Source organism: Prenolepis imparis, unplaced genomic scaffold (genome assembly GCF_030444845.1).
Source record: "Prenolepis imparis isolate NDT839.2.m4 unplaced genomic scaffold, iyPreImpa1.0 SCAF_1, whole genome shotgun sequence".
NCBI lineage: Eukaryota > Metazoa > Arthropoda > Insecta > Hymenoptera > Formicidae > Prenolepis > Prenolepis imparis.
This window is the reverse complement of record NW_028141159.1, coordinates 25,757,706-25,785,069: the sequence shown is the minus strand read 5'-3', so window position 1 is coordinate 25,785,069 and position 27,364 is coordinate 25,757,706. Positions and strand designations below refer to the sequence as shown.

General features: G+C 42.1%; 1 protein-coding gene across 1 annotated transcript; it reads right to left on the bottom strand.

Annotated features, from left to right (window-relative positions):
* Positions 1-15,016: 15,016 nt before the first annotated feature.
* Positions 15,017-16,302, bottom strand: LOC145938469 (uncharacterized). The gene is made up of 2 exons (XM_083042142.1): positions 16,287-16,302; positions 15,017-16,245 (listed from the first exon to the last, which is right to left on the bottom strand). Exons 1-2 carry the CDS (start codon positions 16,300-16,302, stop codon positions 15,017-15,019), a joined length of 1,245 nt encoding a protein of 414 aa, XP_082898268.1.
* Positions 16,303-27,364: the final 11,062 nt, after the last annotated feature.

The window sequence follows — 27,364 nt, the reverse complement described above, 5'->3', positions numbered from 1 at the left end:
ATAATAATCACGCGGACGTTAAATTACGGGAGTGGCCTACGCAATTGCACGCGATCGAAATCAAGAATTCCAAGGTGCCATTGAACGACATCCCGGACAACGATCCACGCCGTACAAGGTATCTGCAGAAAGGTCTGGCATCCTGTACACCCTCTACAACGCGGGTACCCCGGATCATCGCCATCCAGTCGTTGTCCATTCCTTGGAAATTAAATAAGGTAGGTGCTCAAGATATTTCTTTACAACACGAGCCTCCCTTCTGCCCGGGAACCCGCGAAATACAAGAATCTATTTCGGAAACTACGTCTACGCATTTTTGAATCACTTAACAATAATAACTAATAAATTCTCTTGTAATTTTAGAAATATTAGCTTACCACGTGGTTTCCAGAATATTCTCTGCGCGTCTTAAATTCTCTCATCTCCCAAAAAGAGAAATCGTGCGAAACCTTTTTTTTTTATCAAGGGTCAGTTTATGGCCCTCATAAAACTGCAGTAGGTATCCTACAGTCAACCCTTTGGAAAATTCTAAATCTTTCCAGAATATCTAGAAACTTCGTGAACGTGTTAGAACATTCAAATCGACCTCATGGCAATTATTTATTTTAACTAACATTAGTTTAAACAATCAACTCCTATGTGTCCAATAATACCGTCACACTTGGACATCCCCACCACTTTGCTTCTCCCCGAGGATGATTCCGAGGAAGAAACTATTGAAGAAACCCTAAATAACCTCCCGTATTGCCAACGGATAATCGGTTTTATTAATAAGGAAACAAGTGCCGCTCTCTGTACGGATTGCCATATGCGTTTACCTATTGGCGTGCAATCTGAGTGGTTAACTTGCGCTAAGCATCTCCTCGTTATCGGCGACGTACCGACCGGAGTCGTTTGCTCAGTCTGCAATTTTTACCGACTGTCGAAAACACGTGACATCGACCACCCTTGTTATCATTGCCAACGAGCTTACCTTCTGTACCGCCGTGGTGAAGAACCCTACCGTATCGACTCGGATGGTAATACAGTAATCACTATTTTCCACTCCGTCAACGATTCACTCGAACGATTCCGCGGATACATGGACTGATTCGTCAGTAATCGAACCTATACGAAACGCTCCCTTTCTCCCAAAACGCAACCGTGACCATAAAGGAAATACCTGTCGTCGTGGGTATCCCCGGAGTAATTCCGAAATACGACGTAGTCCGCCCCGCAGTTCGAGTTCGTAGGTCGCGATTTAAATTTCGTAAAATTTACGCCGCAACTGCACCCCCGGACGTAACACAAATCAGGGCGGACATCCTGCACACCCACTACGACGCGCCTACTTCAGAAAATTGGGGAACCACTGTCCACCCCCTAGAGATCAACTAACGTAAGTTTCAAATATTATAAACAATAGGAATAAATAATAAAACTCAACGTTGAGATACTAGTACTAAAGGATGAGACTATTTGCCGTCACGAATAGCCAAATTATCGAAATATTTTCAAACACATACATGCGTGTATAATTATTGTTTAAACATATTTTAAAATTAATATTTTTTACGAATTATGTAATATAACTTTACACATGGTCTCTAGAATATTCGTAAAGACTCTTGGAAAACTGCGTTTTCCAAGGGCCATAAAAGTGAAACTGTTTTTTTGCCTAGGGTCATAAAACTGACCCCTTGATAAAAAAAAGGGATCTCGACGATTTCTCTTTTGCAAACTAAGCTAACGTAGCACATTCAATGAATATTCTAGAATTCCGAATAATATAACGTGAACGTTTCATTTATTTAATCCCATTTATTTAAATAATTCACCCATGTGCCCAATAAGGCCTCGGTACCTCACCGCCCCGCACACCTTGCCTCTTCCCGGAGTGGAAGAAGAGCCTATTGAACCAAGAATCCCTTACTGCCAAATATCAGTTGGGTTTATTAATAAAAAAACAAATGCCGCCCTTTGTGTAGATTGCCATATGCGCTTACGTGGTACTGCTCGAAACGAATGGTTGAACATTGCTAAACATTTGCTCGTAATCGGTAATGTACCGACCGGAATAATATGCTCAGTGTGTAACTTCCATCGACTCTCGGTAACTCGCGACCCTCGACTCCACTGTTACCGTTGTCAGATAGCTCACCTACGGTACATCAACGGCGAAGAAACCTTTCGTATCATCACCGATGGTAACATGGTGATTACAATTTTCCACTTCGTCGATGATTCCCTCGTTTTCAGGATTATATTCGATAATATCCCCATACTCCGGTGTAACATTTGCAACTCCCTCGTACGAATCCTAAGGCGACACCCTTCCATCCGCAAGACATTAAACCGTTGCGTGTAGCCTTGGCGGAACACCCTTCGTCGTGGGTATCCCCGGAAAAGTTTTCCGAAATACGACGTTGTTCAGCGCGATAGTCCGAGCACGTGGACCGCGATAATTATTTCTCGCGAATTTCACACCGCGACTGCGCTCCGGACGTAACAAAAATAGAAAACTACAGACTGATAAGCACGAGGCAGCGAAAATATTCGAGCCAGGCGATAAAGTGTGGGTCAAACTGCATCGAAGATCAGACGCAAGCCGAAAAACAACGCGCAAAATACACCTCGTCTATTAGGGACCATATCGGCATTAACCGAATTATACGAAAAAATGCGTATTTATTCGAGACATTAGCCGGAGACATAATCGGCACATATAATGCGAGACAACTCAGACCACACAGGGAAGCGACGCTCAAAGATATACCGGAGAACGAAAAGGACGACGAAGAATTCGAAATTCATATGATTTCGATCATTCCGTTCGAAAGGCTAAAAGAAATACCAACGATATGTAAATTCATTCGGACAACATCAAGTTTAGAAGGTGGCGTCGTAAGAAACCCAAAAGTCAAAGACAACAGCGGAAACGAAAAACCGGAAGTATTGAAATGTATGGAAGAATCCGGAGAAGAAGAAGGAAAACTCAACCAAAGAGAAAAAAGTGCGAGTACTTACCAAAGGACGAAAATCACCTCGAAAATCCAGAAGAGGGGAAAACACCACTTAAAAAAAGAAGAAACACAATTAACAAAATTGAATTACATTCAAATGAGAAATATAAAGATAATCCTTCTAATAATATCAGGGAAAACGCAACTGCACCGGAGAAGAAATTCCACGGCGCCGAAGGAGGAAAATTCCGAGAATCCAAAAAGGCCACACGGAAACAACCGGTAGAGCAGCTCAGCAGCAGCAAACCTGAAACAGAAAAACAAAAATTAGCAAAGACTAAAAGTGACAGAAATTCGCGAACGCGAGATAAACGTGAAGCGAATAAAAACACGATAACCGCGAGTGAAATAAACGCGAATGAACACGAACTAACGCGAGACCATAACAGACTAATAACAATTAACAATGTCCCGTGAATAGTTAATATAAAAACTGGTAAAATTACGATAGTAGCGACAACGCGCGGCAACGGCAGTGAAGGCGCTAGTGGCGACGCGAACAGCTGTAGCGGGGAGAAATTTCAAGTCACAGGTATAAAGACAGAGCCGGCAGACGAGCGCGAACCAGACGAATATACACAGCACGCGAACGAGGATACTCAATACGCGAACGAAAGTATACGATATGCGAGTGAACATACGCGAAACGCGATCGAGCACCTGCGACACACGGACAATAATACGCGATACGCGGAAAAGTGGACGCGAGTGTTAAACTTTATTAAAGCCATGGAACGCGAACTAGAACTACGCGAACAACAGCTAAAAAGGTGAGCGTATTAATGCAAACTAAAGCGCGGGCATTCCAGAGCGAGTCACGGAAGAAGAGACGAATCGAGAGACTTGAGAAATTAATTACGACACTCGAGGAAGCACCACTGGTGAACGAAGACAGCGACGGAGACGAACAGCTGACGAATCTTCTACACGAAGTGGACAGAGCGACAAAAGATTCGTACACAACAATTGACAAATACATCTTTGTTGAAGAGAATGGAGGACCGACTGTCTCAATAACAACAGTAAAAGCACAACAGTAAGCGGATAAACCGATGCAGAATATTCATGACAAGGGCATCTCAATCGTACGCAAAATAAACGGCGACATAATTGAAGTTACATGCGCAACAGACTGGGCAACTAAAGTACTCAAATGCACAATGCTAAACGCCAACCACGAAATAATCGAGCGACGAGAGGAGATTAATATACAAGAGCCTACAAATGCAGAAGTTCCAAGCACATCGGAAGTCGAGCGAGTGCAAAGTTTAACCACCGAGACAGCGCAAGACGAAAGCGACTCGGAAAACGAAGAAGCCGAACAGCAATCTGAGATATCCACAACATCTCCGACAAAAACGAAGCGCGGATTAAAAAACAAACAAAATCAAGCGCTAAAAACAGAAATATAAAAACTACCGAGAAAAGCTCAAAGAGAATGAGAAACATATCTCGCGAGCTAAGAGAATTGATCGCAGAAGCGGAACGCAATCCACCGATGGAAGGAAGACCGAGAAGGAGCCAAAAAACAATATCCTACAAGGAGGCGCCTTCCGATAAATCTGACGACGAGATTTGCCGTTTTAAGACAAAGCCTAAAACGACGACAACACTGACGTACAGACAAATACGGCAAAGTCGGTGAGAAATTCCGCAGCGAGGATGAGCAATCAACCGAACCAGAGGAACCGATACCATCTGGATCCAAGGAACCAGAGGGTCTCGTAGAAGGGGGTATGCGACCGACCGTAGAATCGGCCGATCCGGACAATACCACGTTGGTCGCTGGTTCTGATGACTGGCAGCAACCGGAGGACGAGCCTGGAAGTCAGCAGGAGCAGACCAAGGCACGGCAAGATAGCGAGCACACCTGTAAATAAATTAACACATATATTAATTTCGATATTGTTAAAACATATTTAGATTTATACTTACATATTCGAATTACATTAGCTTCAATATAATAAACAAAAAGAAAAGAAAAAAACAATAATTTAAAATAAACCAAAAATACTAATAGAGTTAAAAGTAGCGATAAGATCTATTATTATTAGCGATAAGATTAGTATAGGAATACGCATAGCGCATCTCGAGAAACACACTGACACCAAAATTATAACGTTTGAAACAGATTATAATTATGTTAAAGATTTTATTTTATTTCGTCTAATTTTGAGAAAACATTTATTTTAAAAACTAGAGACCTTGATTTACATTCAAACAAGTGTAAAAGGATATATGCACGTAACGACACTCAAATCTATAAAGTTTGAGCAATTAATAGTTTGATTAGTTATTCCAAACTTGGAAAAAAACAAATAAAGTAAATTAAAAAACATTGGAATGCACGTCTAAAGGTCAGAGAGATGCAGCGCGTTAATGGAAAATAGAAAAATAAAATACGATAGATAAGGATGTATATATTGTAAATAAAAAGATAATTAGTTATAACTTTATAAAGCGCGAGCGCGGCATGCGACGCGGAATAATTTATCTTAAATTTGCGAGCAATATAAACACTTAATTTTATTTTGACACGCGAAAGACGCGGAAACTTTTAATTTATCTACTCAAGCAAGTTGAGTTATTTAAAGTTATATTCTATTGTATTTTGACACGCCAAAGACGCGAAATATATTATTTTCATACAAAGTCAAAATTCTATTCAATAAACGTTATGCTAATAAAACAAGTTTTAAATTATTGAATTAATCATAGCGAAAGATAACGACGCGAACCGAACATGCAAGAAAGAGCGAGATAGGTATGTACGCGAAGCGAAAATAAAAGACATGTAATACTAGGGGTAAAACATATAGAGAGTCAGGCAAGACCGAGAACCGACGCGAGCGAAGCGAGCGAGAGAATGACGAGATTGGACGATGGATCCGGAGTGGGGAAACACACGCAATTGGCCCGTACTCGAGTGGAGGGGAGAGCCACTATAAAAGGCGACGCTTTCAGGATTCGAGAGATTACTCCGAGCGAGTCTCCAAGCGAATCCACGTCGGATCAGGAGCGAACAAAGAATCGCTACGACGAATAAGCTCAAGTTACATAACGGTCGTGACTGAACGCGTAGTGCGGCGGAAAACAAAGGCGAACTTATCGAGACACGCCAACGCAACACGGTGCGAACACGATTAAATAAATAACGCGATTCCACGAATTAATGTAACACGACTAAGGTACGCGACGCGATATCGCGAATACCTGTCGTAACACGTAACCATTAATATTGTACGAACGCGAAGTAACCGGCGACGCGATTCAACAATAAATTGTAATAGTGACAACTGAATAAATTCTGTGATTTGTAAAAACAATTACGAGCCCTTCAGTTAATTACCTTACGTGCGATCCGTGATCCCTCGAAGTCCCACGACGTGATCCTGTAGTTGAACGGTGCGGCTGCATCCCATGGCGACCTGAAATCTAAAGAAAAAAGGATTAGTGGCAGTTGGAGAAACGAGAGGTGAACAGCTTTAGCGACGGACAGCAGCGCGCGTTGGTCACAAGCAACATCCACAACTTTGGTATTTGGCGGATTAAATACCTGGTGACAGCGAAAGGCGAAATCCCGGCCTGCTGATTGGGGAGCGTAGCGTGAGTACACTTTTGTCCGGTCACAACCTAACATCTCCGGTAGACGGAATAGATCGTTATGTGTTCGTATCAACTCGGTAACGTGTGTTAACTCTTCTTCATTTAGGTGTTCAAATCGGAGAAGCTATTGGACGGCAGTGGCTGTTATACCGCTAAGGTACAACGTGTCGTTTTTTGAATTTTCGTCTCGGGATGTAAGTTTCGGATTTTAATTAGATTAAGGAAGGCCTCTCTATCTATCATGAATGTTGTTTCGTGTAAAAGCCCGTCAGCGACTAACGCGACGGTGGGCGCGTGCGAATGCCCTTGCAGATTCAGAGTTGCGATTCTGGCTTCTCGGTACTCGTCCCTTCAACTAAATTTTCCGGGCGGGTCGTTTGAGGGGGAGCCTCTTGTCGAGGTGTACCCAACCTTTCCGCGGAGCTCAGCGCGTTTCCCGGCTCGTTTCTACGCAAGTTGTTATTATACTCGCGTTTCCGGCATTCTTCGATTTCGTGCCGCTGTTCTTGCAGTAACGGCACCATTTGTTGGGACGGTCGTTATGGCGAATAGGAGCGTTAGTACTAACATTCATGTTATTATAAGTTTGTCGTCTGTCGTTGTATGTTGGGCGCTCCTCTCTTTCTCGCGTTATTGGGGGTCTGACCGGGCTGTTACGTTGCGTATTATTCAGGTAGCGATCGCGAAAATAAGTTTCGTTGCGGGGTGCTGTCTGGGGGTATATTCGACGAGTGTGTTCGTTACACGGCGGTTCCGGTTCGCGGCAATCACGCGTCTTATATCGGTCCTGGTCCAGCTCTACTCTTTTCGCGAGCTCTTTTGCCTTAGCAAATGCCTCGGACGGGACGGAGTAGAGGCGTCTATCCATTTGTAATCTATATTGTAAAGGCAACCCTTCGCAGAATGAACGCGCTGTCAGTTCGTTGATTTTCAACGTCGTGTCGTCGTCTACGTGTCTTGTCACGCGGCTGACACTGAACGTGTCAAGGATCGCGGATCGGAGATCTTTAACGCGACTGACGTAATCAAGCATATGTTCTTGGGGTCTTAAGTACAAGGTACTGAGCTCCACTTTATATTGATCGATTGTCACGTCCGGCCGCTAAACCTTTTTCATTTTCTTATGTTTCTCATACAAATAAGTCTCCTAGCGCTGTTTGAAAAGCGCGCCAGCGACGGCCATGATGCCTAACTCCGCCTAGTGCCTAAACGTGGCGCTGCGTAGCGCCTAGGAACTTTCCCACCACGGCGAGCGTTCCCACTACGGCAAGCGTCCCCCACCATGGGCCGCCGCAACGCCGAGCCGCCGAAACGAAGGGGATCTCAGATCAGTCCCAAACTTAGTCCAGTTCTAATCGCGACTCCAACCAGAGCAGTTCTACTCCGAACGCTTTCTATCTCTAAATCCTAGTACAAATTCTAACTCTAATTCTAAATCTAATAATAAGCTCTAACTCTAAGATTTGATTTCATGTATTAAGTGCGTTTAGTGTTAATTTTAAATAAATTGTGTGTTTTATATTAACAATTCTAATATTTATTTTAAAATACAACCTCATCTTTAACCTCACGCGTTTCTAGTTCTACATCTTACATTTATTCTCAAAATCTCTAAATTCAGTTGTTACTCCAGCGTGCACGTGTCGTATAATTCCTTATAAAATAATCTATTATCGATTGAATTGTAGGCTGCGATTCAGAGAGGACGAAACGCTCATCGTTGCTAAACAATTCATTTCTTCTATTAAATTCTGGAACCTGTAGTGACTGTTTCGAGAGGACAACCCGCTCACAGTTATATACCGAAACAAGAACCGACAGTGAGGACCGCCACACGTCGACTTATTGTGAAAGTACCGCAGTCTCCAGAATGTTCTATATGATTTATAATGCCTAAGACACGCCGTGCAGGAAGGAAGAATCAGCTTCGTCGAATAGTCGCGTGTTATTACCACCCGGCAAACGAATATTCAGCTATTATTGGCACAGATTATTACAACGATCTTGAATACGAGGCATTATTCACCAAACACGTGCTACTAAGAGAGTGGCCCGCGAAATTATCGCAAATCGACATCGAAAAACCTAAGTCCCCGCCAATCGACATCCCAGAAAACGACCCCCGCAAATCCGGGTACCTCCAACGCAGAGCTGAAGCCTTGCACGAGCAATACGAGAAGCCACTCCAAAACATCGTGGAACTGCCACCCACCAACTACAAGCTCGATTAAAAAGTAAGTAAAAGAAATATCTCTCGTCAACTTATGATCCTTCGGTTTCACTTAAAAGTAACAATAACGTTCTACTTTAACTGTAAATGAACTTCTTCAACGGGCAAACCAAACTAAAATAGTACGTAGCTACAGTCATAAAAGTGAAACTCGGGTCATGATAGAAGAAAAAGGGTCAGTCATAAAAGTGAAACTCGGGTCCGATAGGAAAAAAAAGGGTCAGTCATTAAAAAAGACAAAGAAGCGATTTCTCTTTCCAAATTCTTTGGCCGGTTTCGCTTTTCGTGCTAGAGTAAGAGAACGAATATTTTCCAATATTAACACGCTTTAATTGTTTAAACAATATATTACTCATGTGTCCACGTAGTTTTTCCAACTATATTATTCTACCCTTTGAGGAGGAATAAGAGACAATCGAGACTGTCGAAACGATTTATTGTCAACATGCCACCGGGTACATTCATCTAGGTACGGACGCCGCGTTGTGCATACGTTATTACTTCAAATTAAGTACAAGTGAAAAGTCTAATTGGGTAATTTCAGTAAAGCACCTCTTCATAATCGGCATATTGCCACTGGATCGTGTTCCGTGTGTAATTTGAACAGATTGACACAAACTCGCGATCCACATCACCATTGTCTCATGTGTCAAATCGCGTATCTAAAGTATCTCGACGGAGAAGAAACTCCCTACACGAACAGTGACGGCAATACAGTAGCGACCGTTTTCCACGCGATTAACAATTCGATTAACGTTCGACAGGTACCCAGAATACCTCTAACTAAACGACGCAAATTCGTGTTTCCTATTCACTCTTGTATCTATCCGTTCTTGACGCGTGACCATACAATCGGATAGCCTCCGTCGCGGGCAATCTCCGGATGTAAATCACCGAAAAGCGACTTTGTTACGTCCGGGGGTGCAGTTGCGTGTTACGTCCGGGGGTGCAGTTGCGGCGTAAATTTTACGAAATTTAAATCGCGACCTACGAACTCGAACTGCGGGGCGGACTACGTCGTATTTCGGAATTACTCCGGGGATACCCACGACGACAGGTATTTCCTTTATGGTCACGGTTGCGTTTTGGGAGAAAGGGAGCGTTTCGTATAGGTTCGATTACTGACGAATCAGTCCATGTATCCGCGGAATCGTTCGAGTGAAGCGTTGACGGAGTGGAAAATAGTGATTACTGTATTACCATCCGAGTCGATACGGTAGGGTTCTTCACCACGGCGGTACAGAAGGTAAGCTCGTTGGCAATGATAACAAGGGTGGTCGATGTCACGTGTTTTCGACAGTCGGTAAAAATTGCAGACTGAGCAAACGACTCCGGTCGGTACGTCGCCGATAACGAGGAGATGCTTAGCGCAAGTTAACCACTCAGATTGCACGCCAATAGGTAAACGCATACGGCAATCCGTACAGAGAGCGGCACTTGTTTCCTTATTAATAAAACCGATTATCCGTTGGCAATACGGGAGGTTATTTAGGGTTTCTCCAATAGTTTCTTCCTCGGAATCATCCTCGGGGAGGAGCAAAGTGGTGGGGATGTCCAAGTGTGACGGTATTATTGGACACATAGGAGTTGATTGTTTAAACTAATGTTAGTTAAAATAAATAATTGCCATGAGGTCGATTTGAATGTTCTAACACGTTCACGAAGTTTCTAGATATTCTGGAAAGATTTAGAATTTTCCAAAGGGTTGACTGTAGGATACCTACTGCAGTTTTATGAGGGCCATAAACTGACCCTTGATAAAAAAAAAAAGGTTTCGCACGATTTCTCATTTTGGGAGATGAGAAAATTTAAGACGCGCAGAGAATATTCTGGAAACCACGTGGTAAGCTAATATTTCTAAAATTGCAAGAGAATTTATTAGTTATTATTGTTAAGTGATTCAAAAATGCGTAGACGTAGTTTCCGAAATAGATTCTTGTATTTCGCGGGTTCCCGGGCAGAAGGGAGGCTCGTGTTGTAAAGAAATATCTTGAGCACCTACCTTATTTAATTTCCAAGGAATGGACAACGACTGGATGGCGATGATCCGGGGTACCCGCGTTGTAGAGGGTGTACAGGATGCCAGACCTTTCTGCAGATACCTTGTACGGCGTGGATCGTTGTCCGGGATGTCGTTCAATGGCACCTTGGAATTCTTGATTTCGATCGCGTGCAATTGCGTAGGCCACTCCCGTAATTTAACGTCCGCGTGATTATTATTATTATTATTAATGCTAAAAGGCACGGAGTCGCCGAACAATCTATCGTATTCCGCGTCGTTATGATAGTCGATTCCAATGAAATTAGAGAGACCACGTGTTGATTCAGTGCGATGTAGTCGTGCTGTTATACGCCGTAGTTGATTCTTTCTTCCTGCACGGAGTGTTTTAGGCATTATAAAATTTAAACATTCTGAACGTCGTTTCGCTTCTGCAATAACTAACGTGCGGCGGTCCTCACTGTTCGTTGTTGCTTTCGGCGAGAGATTATGAGCGGTTCGTCCTCTCTGAATAATCACTACGAGGTTCAGGAAATATTTCTATGTTATAGAATAGTAATTTGTTAGGAATGGATTACTTGACGCGTGTTTTAGGCATTGTAAAATTTAAACGTTCTGAACGTCGTTTCGCTTCTGCAATAATTAACGTGCGGCGGTCCTCACTGTTTGTTGTTGCTTTCGGCGAGAGATTATGAGCGGTTCGTCCTCTCTGAATAATCACTACGAGGTTCAGAAAATATTTCTATGTTATAGAATAATAATTTGTTAGGAATGGATTATTCGGCATGTGCAGGCGAGAGAATTCGAGATGCGTTGTAGAAATAATATAGGCTTGGAGATACACGAGGTTGGAACTAATTTAGAATGAATTTAGAATATATATATATATAACACTTTTATTCTAGAATAACACTACGAGTAATACAAAGTATCTAAGTTAAATTTTAGAGTTAGAATCTTAGAGTTAAAGTTAGAATTAGAGTCTTAGAATTAGAATTAGAATCTTAGAGTTAGAATTTGAATTTTAGAATTCGGAGAGAGTCTTAAAGGTGACTGCTCTGCTTGACGGCGCGATTAAAACTGAGCTCCTCTGGGCTCGCTCTGAGGTCCTTCGGTTTTCGGCAGCTCGGTTGCGGCGGCCGAGAGTGGGGGAACTCTCTAGGGTAGGGAGTTGCCGTGGTAGGGAAGTTCCCAGGTGCTGCGGAGCGCCGCGCTCAGGCACTAGGCGGAGTTAGATGTCATGGCCGGCATTGGCGCGCATTTCGAACGGTGTTATAAGAACTTAGAATTATTTTGCATAAGAGTGAAAAAATTTAAGTAGCCGGACGTGACACCTCCCCCCTTAGAAGAAAAAGTTGGACCATGTCTAACTTTTTCAGTTCTATCATAGTGGGTATAATTTTATTTATGCTTAATGTTAAGGTTAACACTTTCTTATTTCTTAGTGGTGAACGAGTCTATACCTCTTCGTTGAGGAGGTTGCGCAATTCTTTATAATTTACATGCGCTTCACTTTTCACTTTTTGTATTGGTGGGGAGTCTTCTTCTTGTGAAGGGGGGGCTAGGGGTGTTGATTCTTCCTGTACGGGTAGTGGTCCCAGTGGTGGTTGCTTCCTTTTGTTATTTTGTCCTCCGTCGGCCGGTCTTCCCATGTGTAATAATATGTTCGTGACTGATGTCCATACGGCTCCCAGGAGGTGTAGGCTCCATCCGTAAACGGAGTGAAGCGCGTAGCCATGGATCAGTGTGTCTATTATTAATTTGGCAAGTCGTGCGACGACAAAGATGCCCAGCACTCCGGCGCTGGCGGATCCGAAACTTATGAAACCTTTCCATAAGCGTGCTCCCGTGTTTTCTGCTAGCTTGTCGAGTGTTTTCTCGTCTAGCAGGTTTAGCATGGATAGACTTCCTGTGGGGACTTCGTGTCCCATTGCTCCCCTGGCGATCGTGTTGAGCATTGAGGGTTTTTCCATCGGGAACATGATGTGGTCGCGCAGACGATCCAGGTCTTCGCTGGTGTAAATGCCGCTGGAGGCGAGCGAGTCAGGGCTTACGTATCTCCATGACGGCTTGGTCAACGGCTGGATTGTCGGAGGTGCGATTGACTCCACTGGTTTCGGTGTCAGTCGGTACCATATGTTGTGCACTTGGTACATCGCTGGTAGGAGTTCGTTGCAATCCCTGAGTGTTCCAGATTTTGTGAGTATTTTTGATCTGGGTAATAGGAAAAGGGATTTATTCTGGTGGGTGACGGGAAGCTCGTTGTAGCAATTGTCGACGGGTCGTACTCGGCATTCCACAGGTACACATTTGATGAGGTGGATAACCTCGCCAGCTGTAATGGCGGTGTACCCTGGTGATTTCATAATTCTGTGCGCCATCTCGTCTGGTGCAATGCTTGCAAGGGAGAGAGCGTTGAGCAGGATTTGTCTCTCTAGGGCGCATTTCTGTTCCATTATGTCTCTGTATAGTTGTGATAGCTGTGTTCTGAGGTGTTTTTCTACGTAAATAAACTTGGAGTTTACGTACGAGAAAATATCAAGATTGTGGATTTTGATTTTTGAACGACCTTTGAACTCGCGTCCTGGTTGCGTTTCGAGGACGCAGAGCTTGGGGTGCTCAGTTCGCAGGAGTTTATATCCACAGATGTTTGTCTCGGTTGTGCGTGCCAGCGCGAACGTGGTATCTTGTGTCGTTACCGTGTAGACCGTTGGGGAGTCCTTATGCGATGATTTCGGTGATAAGCGATGTGCCAATCCTTCGTATAGGACATCGTATCGGCCGAAATGGCAATTGTCGGCAGGTAACACCGACCAGTATGTGGAGGCTCCGTCTGCGTCGTTGCATTCTCCTGTTGTCACGGGGCAGCGAACACCTGAGGGGAGTATTACCTCGTTAGTGTTGTGTTTAACGGGTAACTCCAGCTTCCGGGTAGTGATCCGTATTGAGGCTTGGACGATTGCGTTATCCCAGGTGCCGTACGGATCGCTGTATTGAGTCCCGCTACATCCTCCGTCGGTTTTTACGGAACCTGCGAATGTTACTGCGCGCAGATTGGTAGCGTTTGGTTTAATGTCGGAGAGATGTCCGTTTAATCCTAAGGAGATGGTTCCCGTTTCGTGCAGTTTTCTACAAGTATCGGCCGATGTTTCGTGAATGTATTCGCGTCTGCCGTTATGTACGGCAGATATGTGTGAGTGCATCCCACAGTAATAGACAGTTCGGTCGACTTCAATTTTGCACTGGATTTTTGATGTGTGCTCGAATTCGCTCAACTGTAGCAATTGTACGTAGACCTCTTCCTTCTTTGGCTCGATGTCGTCGACTTTGCATTCTTCTATGTCCAATAGTGAGAGCGTAGTGATATTTAAACCGCGGCCTCCACAGTCGTACCCTATTAGCCCATTAGAGGTTAGGGCTAACAGTGCGATTGCAGTTAGTATGCTTGCGTAGGTCTTCATTCTGTCGTGGTTGGCTGGTTACTGGCCCGTCCTCCGTCGGGGTGTCCGAGATATAGTCATCTTCGGAGTGGGGGTATTCCGGGGTAGGGGCTTGATGTGCCGAGGGTTTTAGCTTATCCATATGTACAATTCTAAACCTATTATTTCTTATGGCTAACTTATCATTATGGTTTTTTAGGATTTGTATAATTTTATAGGGGCCTGTATATTGGTCGGATAGTTTCCCCTTTTTGGGTTCTTTTAATAGGTATACGTTATCTCCTACCTTAAATTCCTTTACATTTAGTTTCCTATCGTAATATTTTTTTGATCTAATCTTAGCTTCTATTAAATTTTCGCGCGCGTTATCTTGTACGTCGCGGATTCTAGAGAACAATTCTCGAAGATAATGCGAGTATGTTTCGTTTTCTTCATTCTCTAGTGGCGGATCGTTGGAGGGGACACGCGCTATTTTGCCGAATATAAGTTCGTGCGGAGTGTATCGCGTGCCTTCGTGTACACTAGTGTTATATGAGAACGTAGCTAACTTCAAAAATTGATCCCATTCGCGGTTTTTATTAACATATTGTTTAAGGTATTCCCATAGTACATGGTGGGATCTTTCAATCGAACCATTCGATTGCGGTCTATAAGCTGTAGTTTTATATTGCTTAATTCTAAACTTACGTACTATATTGCGCAACAGAGAATTAAGGAAATGTGACCCTTGGTCAGTTAATCAAGCTATAGGAGCGCCGTATATACATATGAATTCGTTAGTGAGTGCATCGGCTACGTCGGTTGCGGATGCGTGCTTCAATGGAATGGCTAGTGAATACTTAGTTAAAAGGTCCTGTATGGTAAGAATGTATGTATTTCCTAAAGAAGTTGTAGGAAGAGGTCCCATTATATCCATTGAGATTTTATCAAATGCTGTGCCTGGCGTATCTGTAAGCACCATTGGTTGTTTAGTTTTTACTCTTACTAATTTTTTCAGTTGACAATCTTTACATTTACGAATATATTCACAGACGTCTTCCTTCATCTTTGGCCAGGAGTATCGTTCTTTTAGTCGGTTATACGTTTTGGTTACTCCTTTATGGCCTCCTATCGCTGAGCTGTGGTTATCTTTTATAATTCTTTCTCTATCTGCAGGGAGTGGAATTTCAATCTTGTTTGCGCATACGAATATCTTAAGATTAGTGTCGCTTAATGTACGCTGCAGCAATGAATATATGATATTCCAGGTAATGCTATCTACATTGTCTTGACATATCGAGATTGACTGTAGGTCCAATTCTGTAACTACGTCCTTTAGTGAGCGTAGCGTTTCTTTGATAATTTCTATTTCAGTGGCGGCTGAGACTCTTTCTTTAGCGATAAGTGATATTAAGTGTCTGTTACCGTTGCAATTAACTTTTGTTCTGCCCAACGTGGCGTCTTTAATTACGGGTAGTATGTTATTATCATGCAACATTTGAGCTCCTCGTCCCAGCGGTACGCCTTGTTGCGTAGCAAATATAACAAGATTGTCTTTTCTGGTTATAAAGTTATCTGGAATAGTTATTATTTTGAATCTCGCGTTTGGTTCTCGTAATTCAAAGGGGGTTCTAGGGTTATCGAAGATTTGGTTCTCTTCGTCTGAACTGAAGCTATCGTCAGTCTCGATTTCTTTGTCGGTTTCATTTTCTGCGGTATTATCAACGTTATTTCTTGTTGATGAATTTACATTTGTTGGTATGGGAGAATCGACATTTGTTGGGGCTTGTGTTTTCTTATGTTGATTAGTCGAAAATAGTGATTCGTCGGAGTCGGATGTGTTTACAAGCGGGAGAATTTGTTCGATAACAGGGTTTCTAGATAACGCGTCGGCGTTAGCATTTATTTTACCTGCTTTGTATTCTACTTTATATTCGTACTCTAGTAATTTTAGACGCCATCGGACTAAACGCGATGATGGGTCCTTTACTGAGTGTAGCCATACTAAAGGCTTATGATCGGTTACTAACTGGAATTGTCGGCCATATAGGTATGGTCTGAAATAATTTACACTATATACTATTGCTAACAGTTCTTTCTCGATGGTAGAGTAGTTTATTTCTGCTTTATTCAATAGTCTCGATGTAGGCTATAGGAAGATCCTTCCCTATAGTGCCCTGGCTAAGTATTCCTCCAACCGCATATCCGGATGCGTCGGTAGTTACAATGAACGGTTTAGTGAAGTCTGGGTATTGCAAAATCGGTTCATTACAAAGCGCATTGCGGAGCTGCGTGAAAGCCGACTCTTGTTCCTCTTTCCAGACGAATGATTCCTCTTTTTTTAGCAGATTCGTGAGAGGTTGTGCTATCTTGGAGAAGTTAGGTATAAACCTTCGATAGTAGCCCGCGAGTCCTAAGAATTGTTTTATGTTTTTCGCGTGTTTGGGTCTAGGGAAATCTTCGACCGCTGTTATTTTCTTGGGATCGGGTTTTACTCCGGCTTCACTTATTACATGGCCCAGGTATGTGACTTCTTTGCGGAGGAATTCGCATTTGTCGGGCTGGAGGCGCAGTCCTGCCCTTCTGAGTCGTTCCGCTAGTTTGTGGAATTTGATTTCGTGTTCTCGCAACGAACTGGAATACAATACTATATCGTCGAGATACACGAAGAGTTCGGCACCTTGAAGTCCCGACAGTACCTGGTCCATGAGCCTTTGGAAGGTCGCGGGGGCATTTTTGAGCCCGAATGGCATTCGTTTAAATTCATAATGCCCATACGGAGTGGAAAACGCAGTTTTATGTGTGTGGGATTCGTTCATCTTTATCTGGTGAAAACCCGATGCCAAGTCAAACACACTAAAGTATTTCGCGCTCCCCAGCTGATCGAGGATCTCTACTATGTTTGGTAAGGGGTAAGCGTCCCCGACTGTTTTTTCGTTCAGTGCTCGGTAATCTATTACCATTCGCCAACGCTTGTTACCTTGTGAGTCCGGTTTTTTGGGCACGATCCACAAGGGGGAGTTATATGGTGACATAGATGGTTGGATTACATCATTCTCAATGAGTTCTTGCACTTGTTTGTTAATCTCCTCCTTGTGCATCGGCGGGTATCTGTATTGTTTTGTGTGTACCGGAAGTTCGTCGGTCGTTGGGATGGTGTGTGTGGTGACGTTAGTAGAGTGTAGTTTGTCGGTAGGAAGGCGAAACAGATCATTGTAAGTGTGTATTAGGTTATGTACGTGTTTCGTTTCTTCCGTGTTTAGATGATCGAGTCGCAGTAGTGTCTTAATCTCGTCGGGACGGGATGTGTTTTGTTTACTTAGTGTTGCGACGTACTGTGTTTTCTTAGCGAAGGTCTCCTCATGCCCTAAGGTTGGGAGAGCGGCTTCGGAGGTTTTATGACTCTTGGTCGAGGGATGAGATTTGGAGAGAGTGCTTTTACGACTCTTAGAAGGGGGCGGTGAGCCCTCATGGTCTCGAGGATAGGATGTGGAGAGTTTTTCTATCTCTTGAAGACTTATTCTAGGTAAGTTGAACTTGAGATCCTTATCGCTTGTATTGACGTCTTTTATGTAGGCTATGCCGTTGCGGTTGGTGACGATGGCGTCTCCTAAGTAGATGTCATCGTTTACGTGGATCCGTGATATATACCCTACGCTAACGTTGGTATCGCTAACACGGAGCGGTAGTGTAGTTCGCGATCTTGCTGGGATCGTGAATGTTTGTTCGGCGTTGAAAGGGATTGAGGCCCCTTGCCAAATGATGCAGCGTTTGACGTAGTCTATTTTAGACGCGTCTTGTAAGAATTCGGAACCTAAGATTCCGTCTTGCGAGATTGGAAAATCGTCGGTGACGACGTGGAGTTTGATTTGGTGACCGAGGTATTTTATGCTAATAGTCCCGAGCGTTTTGATTTTATCGTTCGTGATTCCGCTAAGGAAGATCGTCGAACTTTTATCAATGTCGTTGCTGGGGAGTATTTGTCCTTGTTTAACAAGATTAGGCGCTGCACCTGTGTCTATCATAAAGCATGTCTCGGTCGATAATCCACCTGCGGCTATGGTGACCGCGGGCGCATGTGAAAAATCGTTCGGAGTTAACATTGCGATTCGCGTGTTTCCGGATCGTGTTCCGTGCTTATCGCTCTTATCGGGCGGTTCGTTTGAGAAGAGGCCCCTTGGTGAGGTGTACCCGACCTTCCCGCGGGGCTCGGTGCGTTTCCCGACTCATTTTTTTGCACGTTATTATTATATTCACGTTTTCTGCATTCTTCTATCTCGTGCCCGTTGTTTTTGCAATAGCGGCACCATTTATTGCGACGGTCGTTGTAACGAGTAGGCGCATTAGTGTTTGTGTTAGTATTATTGTAATTTTGGCGTCTATCGCCATATGTTGGGCGTTCGTCGGAGAATCTCACCGGATCGTTACGCGTATTGTTCGGATAGCGTTCCCGAAAATAATTTTCGTTGCGCGGAGGCGTATTAGCGTATCCTCGACGCGTATGTTCGTTTCGCGGTGGTTCGGGTTCGCGGCGGTCACGTGTTTTATATCGATCGCGGTCTATTTCTTCCCGTTTTGCGAGTTCTTTGTCACGTCCGGCTACTTAAATTTTTTCACTCTTATGCAAAATAATTCTAAGTTCTTATAACACCGTTCGAAATGCGCGCCAATGCCGGCCATGACATCTAACTCCGCCTAGTGCCTGAGCGCGGCGCTCCGCAGCACCTGGGAACTTCCCTACCACAGCAACTCCCTACTCTAGAGAGTTCCCCCACTCTCGGCCGCCGCAACCGAGCTGCCGAAAACCGAAGGACCTCAGAGCGAGCCCAGAGGAGCTCAGTTCTAATCGCGCCGTCAAGCAGAGCAGTCACCTTTAAGACTCTCTCCGAATTCTAAAATTCAAATTCTAACTCTAAGATTCTAATTCTAATTCTAAGACTCTAATTCTAAGTTTAACTCTAAGATCCTAACTCTAAAATTTAACTTAGATACTTTGTATTACTCGTAGTGTTATACTAGAATAAAAGTGTTATATATATATATATTCTAAATTCATTCTAAATTAGTTCCAACCTCGTGTATCTCCAAGCCTATATTATTTCTAAAACGCATCTCGAATTCTCTCGCCTGCACATGCCGAATAATCCATTCCTAACAAATTATTATTCTATAACATAGAAATATTTTCTGAACCTCGTAGTGATTATTCAGAGAGGACGAACCGCTCATAATCTCTCGCCGAAAGCAACAACAAACAGTGAGGACCGCCGCACGTTAATTATTGCAGAAGCGAAACGACGTTCAGAACGTTTAAATTTTACAATGCCTAAAACACGCGTCAAGTAATCCATTCCTAACAAATTACTATTCTATAACATAGAAATATTTCCTGAACCTCGTAGTGATTATTCAGAGAGGACGAACCGCTCATAATCTCTCGCCGAAAGCAACAACGAACAGTGAGGACCGCCGCACGTTAGTTATTGCAGAAGCGAAACGACGTTCAGAATGTTTAAATTTTATAATGCCTAAAACACGCCGTGCAGGAAGAAAGAATCAACTACGGCGTATAACAGCACGACTACATCGCACTGAATCAACACGTGGTCTCTCTAATTTCATTGGAATCGACTATCATAACGACGCGGAATACGATAGATTGTTCGGCGACTCCGTGCCTTTTAGCATTAATAATAATAATAATAATCACGCGGACGTTAAATTACGGGAGTGGCCTACGCAATTGCACGCGATCGAAATCAAGAATTCCAAGGTGCCATTGAACGACATCCCGGACAACGATCCACGCCGTACAAGGTATCTGCAGAAAGGTCTGGCATCCTGTACACCCTCTACAACGCGGGTACCCCGGATCATCGCCATCCAGTCGTTGTCCATTCCTTGGAAATTAAATAAGGTAGGTGCTCAAGATATTTCTTTACAACACGAGCCTCCCTTCTGCCCGGGAACCCGCGAAATACAAGAATCTATTTCGGAAACTACGTCTACCCATTTTTGAATCACTTAACAATAATAACTAATAAATTCTCTTGCAATTTTAGAAATATTAGCTTACCACGTGGTTTCCAGAATATTCTCTGCGCGTCTTAAATTTTCTCATCTCCCAAAAAGAGAAATCGTGCGAAACCTTTTTTTTTATCAAGGGTCAGTTTATGGCCCTCATAAAACTGCAGTAGGTATCCTACAGTCAACCCTTTGGAAAATTCTAAATCTTTCCAGAATATCTAGAAACTTCGTGAACGTGTTAGAACATTCAAATCGACCTCATGGCAATTATTTATTTTAACTAACATTAGTTTAAACAATCAACTCCTATGTGTCCAATAATACCGTCACACTTGGACATCCCCACCACTTTGCTCCTCCCCGAGGATGATTCCGAGGAAGAAACTATTGAAGAAACCCTAAATAACCTCCCGTATTGCCAACGGATAATCGGTTTTATTAATAAGGAAACAAGTGCCGCTCTCTGTACGGATTGCCGTATGCGTTTACCTACTGGCGTGCAATCTGAGTGGTTAACTTGCGCTAAGCATCTCCTCGTTATCGGCGACGTACCGACCGGAGTCGTTTGCTCAGTCTGCAATTTTTACCGACTGTCGAAAACACGTGACATCGACCACCCTTGTTATCATTGCCAACGAGCTTACCTTCTGTACCGCCGTGGTGAAGAACCCTACCGTATCGACTCGGATGGTAATACAGTAATCACTATTTTCCACTCCGTCAACGATTCACTCGAACGATTCCGCGGATACATGGACTGATTCGTCAGTAATCGAACCTATACGAAACGCTCCCTTTCTCCCAAAACGCAACCGTGACCATAAAGGAAATACCTGTCGTCGTGGGTATCCCCGGAGTAATTCCGAAATACGACGTAGTCCGCCCCGCAGTTCGAGTTCGTAGGTCGCGATTTAAATTTCGTAAAATTTACGCCGCAACTGCACCCCCGGACGTAACAATACGCATATATATATTCATCCGTAATCTTAAGTTAAACTATTGTATTTTCTTTATAACCTCATATACTCTATATTATTCATATGTTATATTTCGTTAAATACCTTCCCTTTATACATATATAAAAACAAAAAAATTATATATAACCTTAAGTACATAAAATATTTTCATGATAATAAAAAAAAGGAGAAGGAATTTCCTATATATCATCTTATTATATACATATAATTATATAATATCCACCCTCATGTTTTAGTTTAATATTCCTCATAATCGTGAAGGTGGAATCATTTTCCATTCTATAGAAAAACTACCTGATCGTCAGTTCCAGTATAACAATGCCAATATATTATCAATTCCAATGGACTCCTGAAATAACAAAAGAAATACGGCAAAGACCCATCGACGGCGTGAGACCACAAGATCACCCTGAAACTTATTTAAAATTAATGGAAATCTGATGTATCATACAAGCACGGGGGAACATTTATCAAAATACTGAAGACTACTCTAAAATCTGCCAAGAATGCTATAATAAAATACCAATCAAGGAGGAGTATATGACACTATCACCCCACAACCTAGTCCATAAGGACTCAGCAGACAACCAAACAAACTGCACTAAGTACGAAATAATAATCGTACTAATAAAACCTGCAGAAGAATGTATCGAATGTATAGAAGAATTTCTATACGTCAACTACGAACACCTGGTAGACGGATGGGGCCAAGCTGTGTTTCCCAGAAGGAAAAATGAACGGTAAAAGGAAACAACCATAAATCACTGACAACGATCAGGCAGTAAACCGCGTGTCATTTCAAAAATATTTCACACCTCCTACTTATCAATATGGACAAATAAAGGGAAAAGGATTCCACGCGCACGAAACGCGTCCTTACCAGTAATAAAATAAAATTAAAAAAAATGTAAGAAAAGAACGAAAGAATAAGGAAGGGGTTTTGGTGGTCGCCTTTTTCTTTCCTCTTTTTCAAAAAAGAGATACATGTTAACTAAAGGAAGCACAATTAACCAACGGGTGGTTCTTTTTACCGATATTCACAAATCGCGGCAAGAAAAGAATCGAAAATTTTTATTTCTCTTTTGCAAATGTTGTGTTACACCCCCAACATTTGTCTAAGACGGGGGGTGTTACGTCCTGTGGACTGCACGATTCTTTTCTCCTTCCCAATTTACGCAGATTCGCGTTCCGCGAACATATTAATTATAAGACCGAAATTAGTTATAAGAATTAAACGGAGAAAGACAGTGATTGTGAAACAACTCGACCGGCGAGATTACGAAACCTACACTTTGATCAATAAGTCAGGGTAATTGGTAATGTCGAAATATCACGATCGACACACGCTATCAGTGGACCAAAGATCAGAATTAGGAAAGAACTCTTCATACAAGAGAGCAATACGTTGCGCAAAAGGGATTAAACACCGAACGTATGACTATGAGTCACAAGAAAAGAAGACGCCCTTTGCCCTATAAGAAGGGCAGACGAATAGTATAAAAGCAGCGAATCTTCCAAGAACGCTCTCATTAATTCCGCCTACCTCGTGGCAGTTACGCACTTCTGGATCCTCGCATTAAACATATATTGTGACCATGGGGGCTCAATAATCAGCTACTAGTCAACCTACACCTTCGCCCACACGAAGGAACCATCGTTCCTGAGGATCAACCTATAGCTGCCAACCCGCTCACCAAATAATATACAGCCAACAGTGAGTACTTTCATTTTTCTACGATCACGGAAGTGAATAAATCCCCAGAATCGCGACTAAACTTAATAAGTAGTGGAAATCGCTGCCCGTCGAGCATTGAAACGCGCTCTCCGATTGAAACGGGACGATCAAAAGCCAACGCGAATCCTCAACCGCCTCATAGCACATCAACGTTATACACACACTCATATATAATTGTTTATACATGTTCACAAATTCAAATGTCTAATTCTCCGAATATTATTAAGATTTTATTTTTTTAAATAAATGATAATTATTTACATTACGCGAATTTAAAGTCTTATTTAAACCCCTGCGTTCCTTTATATATATATCCCCCGAGATCGCACAAGGTCCTATCCCGCGTAAAAGGGATTTAATTCCCTTACCGAAAAGGACCGACGAACAGACTCCTGAGATAAGCCAGGTAAAAGCGACTATCCAGTCGTTGACCTGCAAAAGGACCAGACAGTCCGTTCGACCCGAAATCACTCCGATTTCGGGAAAACGCTGTTACGACCTTCGAGCGGCCTTTCCTTCGTGCAGGCCAGGACGTAACAGTTGCTTTCTAGAATTTTAATGAAATGACGTCTCATGCATTTTACGTCACTGGAATATTTTTTATTACAAGGATTTCCTTTCAAGGCTACAGTTGTAGCGAAAGCCGCAGCCTAAATTCCACAAGAGATACAATCCGGTTGTGTTTGTACCTCTTCGAAAATTATATCATATTTGTTAATCTTGGGATAACGAAGGCGAATATATTCTTTTTCTTTAGCAGCCAATTTATCGTACGTAGTACCAGCTAGGCTGTCGTACACGTGAAGTTTGGTGCCATCAAAATAAATGCATCGCCAATGATCTGTGCAATTTCCGCCAATAATTTGTAAGCTTTTATTGCTACGACTAACTTCAATTATGTGCGGGTATTCTAAATATAACACACTTTGTGTTTCAAAGCAAGAAGTCTCTCTTACAATGCGTAAAAATAAATCGTTAGATATATAAATCTAACGATTTATTTTTACGCATTGTAAGAGTCATCATTTAATTTACTATCTATGGGCAAAATATTATTCTTTACTAATAAAAGAGAAGGTATCACATCATCTAACATTTACCTTAGTATTTTTATGTCATCCTCAGTTACATCTCGTTTTTCATTCGAGTAATCAGTTATAATGCAATCGTCATCTTGCGCTATTTCTGGAATAGCAACAGTGGTAGTAGTGCTTTCGATAACACTTTCCACTTTTATGTCATTTTTCCGAGCCGCTTGTGCTTCGATGACATACTGCGGTTCCCGAATAGGCATATTTCTTGCTATTCTACTATCTATTATTTCAGCAACCAAGCAGTCCTCGTAGAATCGTTTAAGCAGTGCTGACATTTTTGTTTCCCAAAATCTGTCATCACGCTCGACAATCGTGTACTTCAATCCAAAGGGTGTCCACACAGCAAAAATGCAATACTTTTTTTGCGTTATGTGGAGTTGTCCCTGCACTTGGAAGTAGTACGCGTGTCTTTGATTCATTCGAGTGTCATTCGTTTTATCAAATATTCTATAAATACGTGAAATCTTATTGAGCATTGCAGTAATAGGAGACACATGCCGCGCTGCATAAGGACATTTAATCTCAACGATAGTATCGTCTCCAACAATGCCGTCAGGCGTCGCGGCAAGATATGGGATAGTTTCATCTATAAATATACCACAATTATTAATTTCTATCCCTAATTCCACCTGCAATTGCTCTCGTGCCATCATCTCTTTTTCTTTTACCCCACTCAACAGCCGCGCCTGTCAATCGAGGAGGATAAAGAATTGCTTTCACAAGATTTTGGCACGAAGTTGTTTCTCTTCTGCTACAAACTTTTTCAAAGTTTGAAGCAGTGAGAAGATTTCGCCGTACGTTGTGCCACTCCGGGTTTTCATGCTGATCCCGTGTAGCACACTCCAATATAGCACAATTACGTTGTTGCTCTAATAACATTTCATAATGATTAAGTCTCAGCTGTTCGTACATATTACCTTCGATATCTGGCCGTTCTACATTTGATCCATAATCTTTATCAGCCGTTATTTTAGCGGAAAATTTAGATGTACGAACAGAGAGACCTAATTCTTTCGCCGTACGTGTTCGTTGAAGTTGGTTGGCATTTTTTTTTATATTTCTATTTTCAATGATTTCTGTTCGTTTCGGTGGTTTTTTATCCATCGCACGACAAACAGAACTCAAGGCTTGCGAAGTATTATATTGCAATACGGCTGCTTTAACGCGTGTTTGATAAGAGCCTTTCATGGCATAATGAACACGCTTGCCACCAATAAATTTACTTATAATTGCATTACAACTTTCAACAGAATTACTAGTAAATTTATATAGTAAGCTATCGGCATTTTCTATTATGCATTTCATAGCATTTTCTACTTTTTCTAATAATCCTGCACGTCGTAATTGGGACACAAGATTTACCTCGCCTTCTTTCTGTTGTCCATTACAGAAATATTGAAGCGAAGCACAATCTTTATTTTCGCCAAATACATGGCTAGGTATATTATTTAAATCTTTAATTAATTCTGAAATTTTTGTTTGCCAACTAACTTTACGATTGCGACGAAAGTCGACAGCCTTTACAACAGCGTTTCGAATTTTCATAACGCTGCTATCAACGGCTTTCTTCAATTTTGAAATATTTCTACCACCGGTACTACTCGCTTCACGTATTTTATTACAAAGATTGCGGAGAAGATGATTCGTGCATTCAATCTTCTCCACAACAATATTAGGATACGGTGGAAAATCTCTCAATTTTTTTAATACATTACTGTCACCGTCACCGATATATTGACTATAAATAAGGTCATGCATTTCTAAACTAAGTCGGAAGCCTTCGACGATTATGTCACTTTCCATACTGGTGGAGCTCTGATTGCTTCCCCAATTTTTAAAACATATATGTTTTTTTGCTTCTGCGTTAATTTTAGCTGCTCTCGCGCAGACAATACAATATTTATTTCTGACACCAACGAATAATACTTTTATTGAATGATATCCCGTAATAATAGCTGCTCCGGATGGAGAATCATAACTACCAGTACGGTGGGATCTCTTCATCCACGAACCATCTGTTATCACGGGTATATGCGGAATTCCGTCTATGATATCTCCTCTTTCAATTGCTAAACGTTTTTCCTCTTCGCCCGCCACGCGCATTTCTGCTTCCGCGGCGGCGGCGAAGGCTTCCGACATTTCATTATGATGTCTTATATATTTTTTATTATCCATGCATGGAATACAGCAGCAAGAAGTTCTTCAAGCTGCTTATGACCAGTCCCTGTCAATATAGTACCGGATACGATACCACTATTGACATCCAATATTCTGTCATCTGTCGGTTCACTACAAAAGTCGAATGACTTGTTACACATTCGACATGTGACAGAAAAATTGCTTTTCAGACCGTCAGACTTCTTTTCGCGTAATACAAGATCAGCGAAACGACATTCGCCGAGCCAATGAGTGGATATTTTCTGCAATTCAGCAAAAACATGCCCAAAATCAATGATACATCGCCCATTAATCTCTTCAGAATATAAACTATATGCGTCGATATTCTCATCAGTATGCAAAACAAAATTTTCTATATCTTCGACATCTTCGACATTTTCGATGTCTTCAACATTTTCGACGTTTTCGACATTTTCAATGTTTTCAGTGTCTTTGATATCTTTGATATTGTTTTGCATACTTTCCGATTCCATGCATGAATTTGCAGAATTGTCAAGAAATGTAAACGACTGCGGTGACAACGCATCATTATCTGTCATAACATTTGCCTCATCTGTGTATGCGTACGGCTTGTTTATCGACAAACTAGTCAAATTTTCAAAAAATTCACGAACATCTGATAGTGATCCCACAGAAGCATCATCATCGAAAATATTTATATTTTTTTCAGATAATAGAGAAAATGTATCCATAGATAATGATTGCGATGTCGACATGTCATCATTTACATTTCTTTTATTCTCGCATGCATATAATTGATGTAATTTATCTGGAATTTCCATGAAATCCGATACGCATCCCAATGATCCTTTTCTGGAGTCCTCATCAATTCTTTCTTGATTCACAACAAAAGAATTGTCACAAAAATTTTTGTCACGCACTTGTCGCATGTGACGCATTTTTTGTGATGAAGATACACGTAGTGCCGAAACTGTTGTATGCTTATTAGTATATTTAGGCATAATGAATGTATATGCTCTCTAAATAATACTAATAATACTCTAATAAATATTCTAATAACACAGAACACTTTACACTGACAACAAAACAATACTCTATACTCTATATACTTCTGTGCTACTAAAATCATAGCATGG